General features: G+C 42.6%; 2 protein-coding genes across 3 annotated transcripts; one reads left to right on the top strand and one right to left on the bottom strand.

Annotated features, from left to right (window-relative positions):
• The first annotated feature begins 625 nt into the window (after positions 1-625).
• On the top strand, positions 626-7,947 carry LOC115753870 (ABC transporter C family member 10). Of its 2 annotated transcripts, XM_030692707.2 has the most exons (13): positions 626-929; positions 1,110-1,367; positions 1,754-3,845; positions 4,052-4,372; positions 4,461-4,547; positions 4,750-5,337; positions 5,420-5,584; positions 5,943-6,237; positions 6,369-6,583; positions 6,656-6,961; positions 7,044-7,107; positions 7,193-7,432; positions 7,550-7,947. In XM_030692707.2, exons 3-13 carry the CDS (start codon positions 1,785-1,787, stop codon positions 7,660-7,662), a joined length of 4,455 nt encoding a protein of 1,484 aa, XP_030548567.1. In that variant the 5' UTR covers positions 626-929; positions 1,110-1,367; positions 1,754-1,784; the 3' UTR covers positions 7,663-7,947. The 2 variants fall into 2 exon arrangements, with proteins under 2 accessions (XP_030548567.1, XP_048127910.1); XM_048271953.1 differs by lacking the exon at positions 1,110-1,367.
• Positions 7,948-8,885: 938 nt separating this feature from the next.
• LOC115753873 (plastidial pyruvate kinase 2) lies at positions 8,886-13,973 on the bottom strand. Its single transcript, XM_030692713.2, has 12 exons — positions 13,494-13,973; positions 12,468-12,728; positions 12,189-12,354; positions 11,796-11,930; positions 11,571-11,681; positions 11,382-11,470; positions 10,919-10,981; positions 10,639-10,814; positions 10,234-10,336; positions 9,967-10,115; positions 9,671-9,779; positions 8,886-9,307 (listed from the first exon to the last, which is right to left on the bottom strand). Exons 1-12 carry the CDS (start codon positions 13,725-13,727, stop codon positions 9,200-9,202), a joined length of 1,704 nt encoding a protein of 567 aa, XP_030548573.1. The 5' UTR covers positions 13,728-13,973; the 3' UTR covers positions 8,886-9,199.
• Positions 13,974-15,033: the final 1,060 nt, after the last annotated feature.

Genomic DNA, 15,033 nt, shown 5'->3' with positions numbered 1-15,033 from the left:
ATTCGAAATGGGATAAGATTGGACAAGAGATTAAAAATCCTCCGGACAATCTTTTCGGATTGTGGAAAGCAAGAAAATTTAACTTCAAAATTATGAAGCGTGGGTTGTTAAACCATGTGTTTAACAAAGCCATTATTTGGAAAATTCTAATCTAGAGGCTGCAAATCGGCTCGTGGTCGGAGGCATGTTGATCGTCTTCGGACTCTTTTAATGAACATCGATTTCTATGACGGATCATGTTGGTTAAAAAAAGAATCCGGTCACCTTTGGGTGTAGGTAAACGCGAGGCTCGTGTTAGATATTACGTTCGGATGAGGAATTATCGAGTAATTTTAAGAGTTTAACAGTTGATGGAATCGTATGAGTGTAAATTATCTAATCAAAGTGTTCCAATCGATCTCGGATCACATTATTCTACTAGAGTACTCCATGAAGGATGGCAGAAGGTGGCGGAACTCAAGATCAATACGGAATGGAAAATCTTTTAAATTTACCGACAGCAGGCGGAATAAGAACCACGTATTGTTATAGTTCTATAATTTTGCAGAGACTTCCCCCCAACCAAAAAAAAAAAAAAAACATAGAGCCACACAAAACGCGAAGAACTGTCCACTTCTGACCGACGTGAGCCGTGACGCTTTCGGACACGACACGAGAGACACTCTTCTTCTGCGTCGTCGTCTTCGTCTTCGTCTTGCATTCATGCATCGAATCCAGCCATGGCGCTGTCACGCCGTCCTCCTCCTCTGTTTATAGCATCGCCACTGCCGCGACACGCACAGAGAAAACAGAGGAGCCTCGCCAGTTTTTAATAAAAGCACGGGGGAAAGCGACAGGCCGCGAAATGGAATTGCACTGACCCCGACTTCCTTCGCTTACCGCGGAGCACTTGTCGTTGGCGGCGATTTCGGGTCTCGTGCGATTTTCTGGTGGGTGCTCACCCTTTCGGTTTCTTTCCTTTCCTTCTCGCTTATCATTATCGGAAAAAAAAAATTGGATAAAAAAATCTGATTCTGTTCATGGAGTTTCTTGCCAATATAATGGGATCCTTCACGAGCATGTGAAGTTCCTCGAGGAATTATACCATCCTTCTTTTCTCTGTATTTTAGGCTTTGAGGCAGGTGAATCCAAGTTGGCTTTCAAGGGCCATTGTTGGAGCATCGACTCTGTTGGAAAGGGGGGGAGACTAAGAGAGAGAGAGAGAGAGAGAGAGAAACCTGTCGGTGGAACTTATGAGCATTTGAACTTCTGCAACAGCAAAAGCAAAACCTTTGCTTTTTTCTCCGGACGAGCTCTTTCAGTGGAAGAAAGAAACTCTCCTGTGAATTAAAGCCTGGAAGAAAGGGGTCGCCTTTGGACCATTTAAGGTTTGCCTAGTAAAATCGTGCATTTGGTTGTTTTTTGTTTTTATGTGTCATTGGGAATGTCAGAGAAAATTTGGGCAAATGTCTGTTTGCCAAACTTTTGATGGATGTGAGTAGATATTGAGATTTTTTTAAGGAACTTATGAAACAGTAAAGTGCAGACCAGCCACTTTGATCTCTCTCTCTCTCTCTCTCTCTCTCTCTCTCTCCCCAGAACATGACAAAGTTTCACACGGATATATGGCTTGCTTAATTTAGATTCAGGAGCTTCTTTTCAGTTTTGCTGTTGTGGCCTTTTTCTTTCAGCAATTTTTCAGATTTCGGTTCTATCAAAGCTTCACATTGAAATGTTCCTCTCTAATTTAGTGGTTCCTTTCGGCGCGTAACAGAGTCCAAAGGCAGGAAGAGAACAAGTAGAAGATGATGGGCAATCTATGGGATGTGTTCTGCGGGGAATCTGACTGCACAGATGCAGACGGAGGAGCTTGCGCACCCAAGTTTTTGTCTTTTGGTCATCCTTCTACCTGTTTGGACCACATCCTCGTCATTTGCTTCTCCATCGTTCTATTAGTCTTGCTTTTGTTCAGTATGATACAGAAGTCATCATCGAAGTCAGTCCGCGCCCCGTCTCGGTATCTAAGGCTCTCACGATTGCAAATAGCTTCGGCCATAGTGAATGGTTCTGTCGGGGTAATGTACTTAGGTTTGGGCATTTGGATTTTGGAAGAGAAGCTGAGACGAATGCAGACTGCTTTACCCCTCAACCGGTGGTTAGTGGCCGTTTTTCAAGGTTTCACGTGGTTTTTAATGGGCTTCATTGGTAGTCTTCGGATGAGACATCTCCCAAGATCGCCATTGCGGCTATTGGCCGTTCTCGCCTTCTTTTTTGCAGGTGTACTCTGCATTTTATCCGTGTTCACCGCGATGACTAGCAAAAAAGTCTCTCTTGGGATGGCTTTGGACATCCTTTCATTCTTCGGGGCATCTCTTTTGTTATTTTGTGCTTATAAGGTATATGAAGATCTCGATAAGAACAATGCTACAAATGGAGGCGATCTATATACTCCGCTGACCGGAGAGGCCAACGGTAGTGGAAAAGCCGATACAGTTGCTCCGGTTACTCCATTTGCCAAAGCTGGATTCTTCAGCAGAATGTCATTTTGGTGGTTGAACTCTCTGATGAGAAGAGGGAGAGAGAAAACTCTCGAGGAAGAAGATATACCAAAGTTGTGGGAGGCCGATAGAGCAGAAAGTTGTCATGCGTCATTCTTGGAGCAACTGAACAAACAAAAGATAGCAGAACCGTCATCACAACCATCTATTTTGTGGACCATAATTTTATGCCAGTGGAGAGAGATCATCATATCTGGGTTCTTTGCACTTCTGAAAATTCTCACTCTTTCTGCTGGTCCTCTGCTTCTCAATGCTTTCATTGAGGTTGCCGAGGGAAAAGAAAGCTTTAAGCATGAAGGTTATGTGTTGGCGATCTCTCTTTTTTTTTTAAAGTCTTTGGAATCTTTAGCTCAAAGGCAATGGTACTTCAGGAGCAGACGTATTGGTCTGCAAGTGAGGTCCTTGCTATCAGCAGCCATTTATAGGAAGCAGTTGAGATTGTCCAATGCTGCTCGGCTGATGCATTCGGGAGGTGAGATTATGAATTATGTGAGTGTTGATGCTTATAGAATCGGAGAATTTCCCTTTTGGTTTCATCAGACATGGACAACAAGCCTCCAGCTCTGCATCGCACTCATAATTCTATTTCGTGCTGTGGGGTCGGCGACAATTGCATCTTTGGTAGTTATCATTTTTACGGTGCTTTGTAATACACCGCTTGCAAAGTTGCAGCATAAGTTCCAGACGAGACTTATGACCGCACAAGATGAGAGGCTGAAGGCGTGCACTGAGGCTCTTGTGAACATGAAAGTTCTGAAATTATATGCTTGGGAAGTTCATTTTAAAACTGTCATCGAAAGCTTGAGGATGGTGGAATACAAATGGTTATCAGCTGTGCAGCTACGGAAGGCATATAATAGTGTTCTTTTCTGGTCCTCGCCTGTTTTGGTTTCAGCTGCCACATTCGGGGCATGCTATTTCCTAAACATTCCTCTGCACGCTAATAACGTCTTCACATTCGTGGCTACTTTGCGTCTTGTTCAGGACCCAATCCGAACTATTCCTGATGTGGTCGGAGTGGTAATTCAAGCAAAGGTCGCATTTACACGGGTCGTGAAGTTTCTTGAGGCTCCGGAGCTGCAGAATACAAATGTTAGGCAGAAGAGAAACTTTCAGAGAGTAGACCACACAATTATGATAAAGTTGGCAAGTTTCTCATGGGAAGGGAAACCACTGAATCCAACTCTTAGGAACATTGACCTTGAGGTCAGGCCTGGTGAAAAAGTTGCTATATGTGGAGAAGTCGGTTCAGGAAAATCAACCCTTTTGGCAGCAATTCTAGGAGAAGTTCCAGATACTCAAGGAACCGTAAGTTCTAAATTTTCTGCTTGTTTTTGTTGTGCTATAAGAACTTATTTGGATTGGCCTAAAAGAGAACTTATTCAAATAGCACCAAGTAGGATTTTATCGCCTGGTAATGTTTCAGTCCCAAACTTTCTTAATGGTAACAATTCTCAGATTTCAAGGTTAGTGTTTTCATTTGATGCTAATTCACTTGTCCACTTAATTTTCAGATTCAAGTGTATGGGAAGATCGCCTATGTTTCTCAGAATGCATGGATCCAGACCGGGAGCATACAAGAAAACATTTTATTTGGTTCTGCAATGGATAGTTGGCGTTACCAAGAGACGCTTGAGAGATGTTCATTGGTGAAAGATCTAGAGTTGCTTCCCTATGGTGACCTCACTGAAATTGGCGAAAGAGGAGTTAATCTCAGTGGCGGCCAGAAGCAGCGGATTCAACTTGCTCGTGCTCTCTACCAGGACGCTGATATATACCTGTTAGATGACCCTTTCAGTGCTGTAGATGCACATACTGCTACCAGCCTATTTAATGTAATTATTTTCTGTTCTGATTTTCTGCAATACTTGCAATGTCTTGACCGTTTGATTGAATCTGTACCACATTTTTTTTTTTTTGCAGGAATACATTGTGGGAGCACTTTCTGGGAAGACGGTCCTACTAGTGACTCATCAAGTCGATTTCCTTCCCTCATTTGATTGTGTCCTGGTTAGTATATTTTCATGGTCTCAATGTCAAGCTGTTGACTTCCACTTAAATTATCAGTTGTGGCATCTTTCTTTGTTCTTTGTCATTTGTAGACATCGACTTTTGCATGCTTTCTCGTGCAAAATCAAACGTATGTTTGTAAGTGTTTGTAATGTCTCATACCCATGCGAAGAGACATTAAGAACAATTTTCATTATGACAGTTGATGGCAGATGGAGAAATCCTGCAAGCAGCTCCTTACCATCAGTTACTCGCCTCTAGCCAAGAGTTTCAAGGCCTTGTCCATGCGCACAAAGAGACTGCTGGATCTGAAAGACTCGCGGAGGTTACTTCTTCCACAAAACAGGGAACATCCTTGCAAGAGATTAAGAATACATACTTAGGGAAACAACAGAAAGCGCCAAAAGGCGGTCAACTGATCAAACAAGAGGAAAGGGAGATTGGAGACATGGGGTTTAAACCTTACCTACAATATCTGAACCAGAATAAAGGCTATATATACTTTGCTGTGGCCTGTCTTTCTCAAGTTATATTTCTAGCTTGTCAAATATCTCAAAACTCGTGGATGGCAGCGAATGTCGAGAATCCTCAAGTTAGCACATTGCGTTTGATTGTGGTTTACTTGGTCATTGGGTTTTCCTCCATTCTTGTTTTGCTGTCTAGATCGCTCTCTGTCGTTGTTCTTGGCCTTCAGTCGTCAAAATCTCTCTTTTCTCAGCTGCTAGACTCCCTCTTCCGCGCTCCAATGTCTTTCTATGACTCAACACCCCTGGGGAGGATACTTAGTAGGGTAAGCGTCTCAAAAAGTTATTATGGAGAATGAAAGGCATTTGCCAAACTCATGTGTATATAAGCTCGTCCTTCTATTGCAGGTCTCCTCTGATCTCAGCATTGTGGATATCGACGTCCCGTTCAGTTTCGTTTTTGCTGTGGGAGCAACACTCAATGCGTATTCTAATCTTGGAGTATTGGCTGTTGTTACATGGCAAGTACTTTTCGTGTCGATACCGATGATATATTTTGCAATTCGGTTACAGGTAAACTTATGACTTGGCAACAGTTAGTCGCTGCAGTTCTGCAATACTTTCGGTTAGCAGTAAAGAATCACGATAAGAGGAATTAGTTTTGTTTGTTACCAAATATCGATTGGATACATTGTTGTTGTTCCAGTGGCATTATTGGTCTCTAAAGATAAGTAAATCCAAATAAAAATTAATAGTATAGTCAGTTAAAAGCCAGTGGCATTATTTTGCATGTTCTGCTTTCACATGGTAGCAAGACTCCTTCATGACATCCTCATTTCATCTTGCACCTGTTTTTCATCGGATATGTTTATGCATGTGTGTTTATTTATTTTCTGTCTAGAACCTAATCGAACTTGAACTTGGTCTGCAGAGATACTATTTTTCATCTGCAAAGGAGTTGATGCGACTCAATGGCACGACCAAGTCTTATGTTGCAAATCATCTTGCTGAGTCAGTGGCAGGGGCAATGTCCATAAGAGCTTTTGAAGAGGAGGAAAGGTTCTTTAGGAAGAACCTGGAACTCATTGATGAGAATGCTAGTCCCTTTTTCCACAGTTTTGCAGCCAATGAATGGTTGATACAGCGTCTAGAAACACTTAGTGCTACTGTTCTGTCCTCCGCGGCACTCTGCGTGGTTTTGCTTCCTCCAGGATCCTTCAGCCCTGGTCAGTAAACTTCTTTAATCTTTCTTGATTACGAATGAGCATTTACATGTTATGGTTAGTCAGTTGGAATTTGACAGAAGACAGATCAAGTGACTAAAACTTTGTTGCGGTTGCCCCTTATGTTGTAACAGGTTTCATCGGAATGGCATTATCTTATGGTCTTTCCCTGAATACGTCTCTCGTCTTCTCGATTCAAAACCAGTGCACTCTGGCGAATCATATAATATCTGTGGAGAGGCTTAACCAGTACACGCACGTACCAAGCGAAGCCCCTCTCCTGATTGAAGAAAACCGACCTCCTACCAACTGGCCGTCTGTAGGGAAAGTCGAGATTGTCGATCTGCAGGTAAACTTTTGCTCCCACTGATTAGTTCATGTAATGAACCTAGTTAGATTACTGAATCTTGATGCAAAACAGATAAGGTATAGGCCCGATACACCCCTTGTTCTTCGAGGGATCAGTTGCACTTTTGAAGGAGGACATAAGATAGGCATCGTTGGTCGAACTGGCAGCGGGAAGACGACCTTGATTGGTGCTCTATTCCGTCTAGTGGAGCCTGCAGGAGGGAAAGTTCTTGTAGATGGCATCGATATCACTCAGGTCGGACTTCATGATCTCCGGTCGCGGTTCGGGATTATACCTCAAGAGCCCACTCTTTTCAACGGGACAGTGAGATTTAACTTGGACCCCTTGTCTCAACACACTGACCAAGAAATTTGGGAGGTAAACCCTGTTTCTCTTTGGCCGGGAATATACAAGTTAGACAATATGGATGTTTCCAACTTGAGTTAGTGCACATAAACAGGTTCTTGGGAAATGTCAGCTTCGAGAGGCAGTTCAGGAGAAACAAGATGGACTGGACTCCATGGGTAAGCCTCTGCGTTAATGCCATGAACTTGCCTTCTTATAGTTATTTTAAGTAGTAACTTACGACAGCTGCACCTCGTTATTCAGTTGTGGAAGATGGGTCGAATTGGAGCATGGGGCAACGGCAATTGTTCTGCTTGGGCCGTGCGCTTCTGAGAAGAAGCCGGATACTGGTGCTCGACGAAGCAACCGCATCGATAGACAATGCGACCGACTTGATTCTACAGAGAACCATTCGCACCGAATTCGCTGATTGCACCGTGATCACCGTGGCTCACAGAATACCGACGGTAATGGACTGCACAGAGGTCCTTGCCATTAGTGATGGTGAGTTCCGTTCCCTAAGCTAGCCTTCACTTAGGTTGATCCACTGAAAAACAACTATCCTACCTCAATTTTTTATGGGTCAAACATTTCAAATTTCCGCGGTTTCTTGTATCGCAGGTAAGCTCGTGGAGTACGACGAGCCGATGAAGCTGATGAAAAGAGAGGACTCGTTGTTCGGGCAGCTAGTTAAGGAATACTGGTCGCACTCGCAAGCTGTGGAGAACCATTGAAGCAAAACCGGGTTCCTCGCGAAGCATTCTTTGGTTCCCCTTCTCGGGTGTTTTAGCAATTAGGAGGAGGGGGATTTGTGACTAGATTGTTCAATTGGGCAATAAAGCGGGGGCGAAGTACGAGAGGAGAAACATTGGGAGATCGATAGTTCTGGATTGTCTCCTTAGGTGTATCAGTATCAAGCAACTATGCTCTTCATGAATGAGCAATAGGTCAATGGCCAAAGAGTACCTCCGTAGAAAGTAGCTCTCCGGTACCATTAGCCGTCTCTCCCTTTCGGCCAATATAAGACACAGATAATCCTCTCGTCCGCCCACGCACATGTCCCCGTCTCCCGAGTCTCCACCATGTAATCACTGGTGGTCGCCTCCGGCAGACATGTCCCCGTCTCCCGAGTCTCCACCATGTAATCACTGGTGGTCGCCTCCGGCAGAATGCATGCATGGCGACGTCGCTAGCTAATGGTAGCTTAGAGGAAACCTTTTGCATTTTCCATTTCTTGAAACTTTATTACTGGATTAGTGCTAATAATCCGGATTACTGGTTCGGGAATTATCTTATGATCCCACGCATTTTTTATTTATTGATCAATTATATTATGGTACTTCGATGCCGCCTCGAATGAACATTCTAGCAGTGATCGAAGTAGGTCTCAATGCTGTCCAAACCCTTTCCTGATTTGCCCAAACGAAATATACCGTGCACGTGAGGGTGGAAACGATTCATTCATTAGTATTACGAGAAGTCAATTATCTGCAATTTATGACCAATTCTACCCAGTTACAATGAGTATTAGCTATTTTTGCTGACATAGGCATTCAAATTTACGTGTGCATTAGATTTTCCTTTTGTATTTCCCGCCCGTCATAGTTGCCCGTGCAGAATCGTCTGTCTAGTGGAATATCAGATACAATCTGCCCCAATAGAATGTAGTTCTCTTACATAGACTGACACAGCTAACATGGACCACATGGTAAATACCTCGCCAACGGTTATAAGTCGACACCCTTGTGGCAAGACTAAGTTGAGCTGCTCGATCACATCACTCGTTCTTGGCAAAGGAATCAACCGGTGAACATGAAGTAGATGTGCTGATTTTGGGATGATCATCCCATAGCATCATCCCTTCTACAGGGACTTGTGAAATATATAAACCCGCATGAGCTTCTATGTGCTATTGTGGTCTTAGATAGGAGTGCAAGAAGATAACGAGAGGAAAAGATAAACTAAAGAGGAGATGAGCATGACCACGCTGCAATCTCCAGCTACATCCTCAACCAAGATAAAGATGGGGTTTTCTAACCCCTCAGGATGCGATTCCCTGGAGTGCCTAATCTTTAACAAGGTCTTATAAGTATGAAACCTTTGCAAAGAGTAATTTGAGTCGAACTGGGAACATATACTTCAAACAAAACAAAACTTTGAAAATGAGGGCGGTCCAAAAAGGCTGGATTGATATGGATCTTAACTTTTCACAACCTGTTTTAAGTCTCGCCAGATTCTGGAAGTTCAGCTTCTTCAGTTTCCTTCTCACAGCTACACTTTGCGCACCTGAATATTGTGTGTGGACTGGAAACGCCAAATAGGCTTTCTCCCACTCTGTACGAGTGCGACCTCTTCTCCTTCTTTGACCATGCCTTGCTTCTGAGAATGAAAGCCAGAAATCATAAGGATAAGGAAACAAAAAGGGGTATCCACAAAAAAATGAGAATCATAAGTCCTGAGAGCCACTTGGAATTAGGAATGATCGAAGAGGAAGAGTCAGTATGTATGGCTGCAACTACAGAGTTTCCCAACAAATGCTCACAGAAAGACTTTTAGTGCAAATATCACTGGAACTTTGAAGCATCTGGCAGCCCAAATTGAAGCCAGCCATCATGCGTTACAAGAGCAAAACACACGTGTGTGCATTCAAGCACGTCAGCCTAGGTTCAGCTTGGTTATTAAGCAAATAGATGCACTGTTCATGGAGCCAATTACTAAGAATAAATGCCCCAGTAAGTTTACCTGCAGCACTGCCAATGCATTAGCAAAGGTTTGTTCAGCATCATCAGAGAACTCCATGTAGATCGGGCACACTCCTTGGTATAAAGCCAGTCTCTGGTGTATTCTCTTCCTGCATTGGCATAAATGATGCAAATTTCTTACCAACACGTGAAGTTGGCAAATCTCATTGCACATGATTTAGTTAAATAAAAATAAATGAGTCTCTGTGGATATTGATCCACTCCACTCAGTAGAGATGGATCATACCAGGTACAGGACATCATTTTGATTGCATCACATGGCATTCCTTTACTTACTCATTTGTGAAGGCAAATATAGTTCCAGAAGGGCGATAATGGCTTAGCAAAATGGCCATGAAACCAGTTCTGGTGAAGACAACAGTTGAGATTCCTAGAGTGTTTGACATCATGGTAGCATGATAGGCAAACATCTCGCTCATATGGTTCTACACGAAAAAAGAATGCCATGGTCATTGTTTAGGTTTGAACATCAAACACAAATGAATAATTGGAGGGTAAGCTCAATAAAAAGCTGTAGACTATAAGGATGACACATAAAGAGACCTTAAAGGCTTGGCCAAGGTTAGATGGCATTTCACCAGCAGCAATGGTTGCTTCAGTCCTTAATGAGACTGTGTGCATGACTTTCACAGCTTTCAATGGGAATCTACAAGAGGGTGAGATGATGTTGTCAGGATGTATGATTTGCCTATTACATTATTCTCAAGATATTTACATTCACCGTGTCAATATTTAGAAAGAACCACAAAATACCAAACTCAGCCTTGAGCCTTCCAAGCTTTAAACTGAATTCATGTACTAATGCAAATCAAACTCCATAGGAAATCACTCCCAATTTTCCAAACAGCCAATCATACCAGTTGTTTCCTCTCCGGCAGAAAGAATACTTATAGCAACCAACAACCAATCTTTGAACCCACAGTAAATACAAAATGAAGTACTGCTTACTTTCCATGAGCAGTCTCGCCAGAAAGCATGACTGCATCGGCACCCTCTCGAACAGCGATAGCAATGTCTGACACTTCTGCCCTAGTTGGCATTGGATGAACAATCATGCTTTCCAGCATGTTTGTGGCCACAATAACAGCCTTACCCATGCTACGGCACATCCGGATTATTTCTTCCTGCATTGGAATGAGTACAATTAGATATATGGATTGCTGTAACAACTTACTGAAAAAGTTAACAAGAAATAATCTTCTCTTATACAATTTGAAAAGAGAAGTACTTGCAAAAGTGGAACTTCTTCAATGGGGAGCTCCGCCCCAAGATCTCCTCTTGCAACCATGGCCTGAAACCGATATTGGCAAACTACTAAGATAAAAGCTACATAGAGCTCAGTCGATTCCTTATGATCAGAAAGAGAACAAGGTGCCGCTTCAGCAATAAGAGTTAAAATATGCATACAACCCATTCATGCATGTTAGGGAAAATGACTATGGGAATGGGTGTCTCAAGGCAGATATATTGTTCAATGCCAGTGACACAGTGCATATTACTGATCCAGGTGATAGAACACAAGTTTTCTTGTTTAACTTTGCCTTTCCTGGTACTGGGTAGTCGCAGCTAAAAATGAAGTAATATATCATATAAAAAGAAGGATTTGCAAAAGGGAACCCGATCATCATAATTTAAAAAAGAAGCTAATCGAGAGAGAGACTTATGTGATCTCAAAAAGTTCGGATCATCACCCCATCAGCTGCTGTGATTATTGAATGCAAATTCGGTATGGAGTCAGCACTTTCGATTTTCACAATAACATGAATATCAGCATCACAGCCTGCAAAGTTTAAAGGTAATAGGTAAGAAGTAATATGGAGCAGAGCTATATGTTATTAGTTCTCATTGGAGACAAGAAAAGTATTTAAGCAAGTACTAACTTTTCAGATAGTTTTTCAAGTCATGAACAACTTGTGCATCTTTAACAAAGGAAACAGCATAAAAGTCAACTTTATTCTCCACGCCGAACTTGATATCATCCCAGTCCTTATCTGTATGTGAACAACAAATGCAGTTATATAATGCATCTAATTGGCAATGTATTTCTATAGCAAGTAGTCACATGAAACACGATTAGAAAAGTATATTATCATTTGACATCCAACCAGTGATGGAAGGCAATGTAGCGCTTTTTCCTCGGACATTTAGATGTCTCCTGGACTTCAGCTCTCCTCCATCAATAACTTCACATTTTACTGAATCTTCCGTCTTTGACTTCACCCTTAATGACATCATACCACCTAACATTGATACAATGTAAGAGAAGTGCATAAATATTTATAGTGCATGCTTGATACTTTTTTCCTTTTTGGCTGTAAGAGCGGCATGCATGAATGAAACGTGAACCCGGTGTCTTTTTAATTAATGAATGTTGACAAAGCATGAACCACGGCACAACAGTGTTGAAGAAAAAGACCAATCATTGGAATTTGTAACATCAAGGAGCATACAAATGCAATTAGATCTACGATGGTTTCTAAAGAACACTTAGATCGTACCATCAACAAGAAGCATGTCACCCACTTCCACATCATTAACAAAATCATCATAATTAACACTGACACAGTCCGCCGTTCCAACCCCTCTACAGATGGTGAAGGTGAATTCTTGTCCACTAGTTAACATAAGTGGTTGTGGCAGGTCCCCACTCCTAACCTCGGGGCCCTGAAGTAAAGCAACAAAAACACTGTATTATAGCAAGATAAAGCTACGGAACATAGAATCACAATAGAGAACCTGCTTCCCAGCCTTATGAGGGGACAACGAGAAAAACCTGCCTTAGTATCAAGCATTATGGCGATGACATTATCTTTGGACTGAGCATTGTATTCCTTGACCAGATCAATGACTTTCTGATGAGAAGCATGGTCTCCATGAGACATGTTCATCCTAGCAACATTCATACCAGCTTCAGCAAGCTTCCATATCATTTCCCTTGTGTTGGTGGAAGGACCTATTGTGCAAACGATCTTGGTCTTCCGCCTAACCATAGGCGTGGACCACATGCCCACTGACGTGTCACTGAGATGCCGAACTCCCTGAAATTTGGACAGGAAAAAAAAATTCTCATCTCTCTAAAAAACAACCGCATGGATGCATAAGAATTACTTGTCTCATATAGCGTTTTTCATCTAATATACGACAGAGGAAAACTGAGTTTTCATATAGTGACTAGTACCCTAAAATGATTGAACTCTCTAGCCGCTATATTGCATTTCCCAGGTGTAGTTAACGTAAGAGTAATGCCAAGAATACCAAACGGATTCAGCAGAACTGTTCATAAAGAGGTGCAAACATTAAGTAGGCATTAAAGCGAGCGAATTACAGTTCTGCACACGACAATAAACTGCCGCATGACTTTGCAGACCACTGCCATATTTCATCCCTCGAATCCCTCCAATCTCCAGCATTAATCTTAGCCTGACGTAACGCCATGTGCTGCGGAAAAAAAAAAAAAAGTTCCCAAAACCGATTACAGAGGCAAATCTCCATTGTTTCCAGGTCCTTAAAATGGGGTCCGGGTCTCATTATTATCTGCACAATGCGATTGGTTATCACACTCCAGAGTCTCCAGACAATAATCACCCCATCAGTTGATGAAGTGCCGTTCCAGTGAGTACGCTGATCAAATGCCAGTCCTCTCCTTCCATTGAAGCTAAATTTGAATCCAGAATCAATTCCATAAAACAGATGAAACTACTTCCAGACTCGAACCAAACCAGCCGCACTTCCTCCGTCAATTAACCATCCGCTGACGCGACGATTCAAACAGTCCACAAGACAGAAACAGAAACCAACCGTACCTGCAGAACATCCTCAGGCGACACGGGTACGACCTTGGGCTCGGCATGCGTGGTCCTCCTCGCGGTGATCCTCGCGCTCCTGGAAACCGTCTTGGGGCTTCTCCTGTCGCTGCGGGCCAGTACTTTCGAGCCGAAGCGGGAAGGCCTCAGCTTCCCCACCCGGTCCTCCAGAGATCCGTTGCCAGGACAGAGCAGCAAGCTCTGAATCGATCTGGTGGCCACCACATTCGCCATTTCGTCGCTGACGAACAACGGGATCGCGGGTCTCGGGTGGGAGAAGACAATTAGCGGGGAGATGCAATGCCGAATGAAACGTGCTCGAGCTCGTCGACGAAGAAGAAGAGCAGAGTGAGGTCGGTGCTGAACTTGGAAACGCCGCCGCCAAGTTTGGCGCTTTTTGGGGGTGAAGGAGGAGAGAATTTTGCCTAGTTCGTATCGAAAGAAGAAATGGTCGCTCGCTGCTCTGCGCAAACTTCAACGAGAACGGTTGGCCTTTTTGGTAATTAATGGGCTTGTTTTCTTGTGGGGGACCTGTTCCTAATTTAAACAAGCCACGTTGGTAATACTGATTAAGCCCACTTCGATGAAAACACGTGCGCAAGCGCACGGAATGTCTTGACATCGTTGCAGCACAAACGAGTCTTACAACATCTAAAAAGTTCACTTAAATTTGAGAAAAGTACATTGAAAGTCCTAAAACTTATCACGAAAAGTATATTCGAGTCTAATTTTTTTAAAAAAATGTAATTAAGTCGCAAAACCGATTACGAATATATGCATTCGAATCTTAAAATTTTTAAAAGATATGGAGAGATTTGATTAGAAAGGTTGCGCAAATTTAAAGACTTGAATTTAAACTTGGTATGTAAGAGCCTACTTAGTTACCCAATTAAGTGTTGAAAATTAAAAAATCCAACTCTCGACGAGATGAAGAATATTTGATAATCATTGCTGATTTTAAAAGATTCAATTAATAAGAAAATAACTTAATAGGACAAGAAAAGAAGAAGCTATTAATTCTTTAAGTCGAAGAAGTAATTCACGATAATTGAAATCCCAAAAATTAGGGAAAATGCCAAAAAAGGGCCTCAAGTGCACTTAGTTTCTCAAACAAGGGCTCAATGTGCAACTTGTTTCAAAGAAGGGCCTCAAATGCCTTTTTTGTTTCAAAGAAGGACCTGAACAGGACACTTGCCTCTTTTTATATTTTGTGATTTTTTCCTTTTTTCCTTCTTTTTTTTTTTTTTCCTTTTTTCTTCCCTGTTTCCTTTTGTTCTCTTCCTTGTCGCCGGTGGCCGTGGCCTGAGCGGCCGTGAGGGCTTGCCTCCCTCGGCCCGGGCGAGGGCCGACCTCACGGCGGTCGGCAAGGGGAACGCTTACCCTGTCCGATCAAAAATCGGTGGTGATACTTGATTGTGCGGATGTCTTTCTCTATTCGTTTGAAGGAAAAAAAGAAACGAAGAAGATCTTCCATTATCAGGAGCTTCCATTCGTGAAATTTCAATTTCCTGCGGTTTGACATGGGCAAAAACGAAGAAGA

This window comes from Rhodamnia argentea, chromosome 10 (assembly GCF_020921035.1).
Source record: "Rhodamnia argentea isolate NSW1041297 chromosome 10, ASM2092103v1, whole genome shotgun sequence".
NCBI lineage: Eukaryota > Viridiplantae > Streptophyta > Magnoliopsida > Myrtales > Myrtaceae > Rhodamnia > Rhodamnia argentea.
This window is presented reverse-complemented; position numbering and strand designations above follow the sequence as displayed.

Coding starts and splice junctions, on each gene's coding strand:
- LOC115753873 (XM_030692713.2), bottom strand. CDS start 13,727: ATGGCGAATGTGGTGGCCACCAGATCGATTCAGAGCTTGCTGCTCTGT. Junction 11,682..11,795: donor TACATTGCCTTCCATCACTG/GTTGGATGTCAA, acceptor GTTCACATACAG/ATAAGGACTGGGATGATATC. Junction 9,780..9,966: donor ATATTTGCCTTCACAAATGA/GTAAGTAAAGGA, acceptor ATGCCAATGCAG/GAAGAGAATACACCAGAGAC.
- LOC115753870 (XM_048271953.1), top strand. CDS start 1,785: ATGATGGGCAATCTATGGGATGTGTTCTGCGGGGAATCTGACTGCACA. Junction 4,548..4,749: donor CCTCATTTGATTGTGTCCTG/GTTAGTATATTT, acceptor TCATTATGACAG/TTGATGGCAGATGGAGAAAT. Junction 7,108..7,192: donor AGATGGACTGGACTCCATGG/GTAAGCCTCTGC, acceptor CTCGTTATTCAG/TTGTGGAAGATGGGTCGAAT.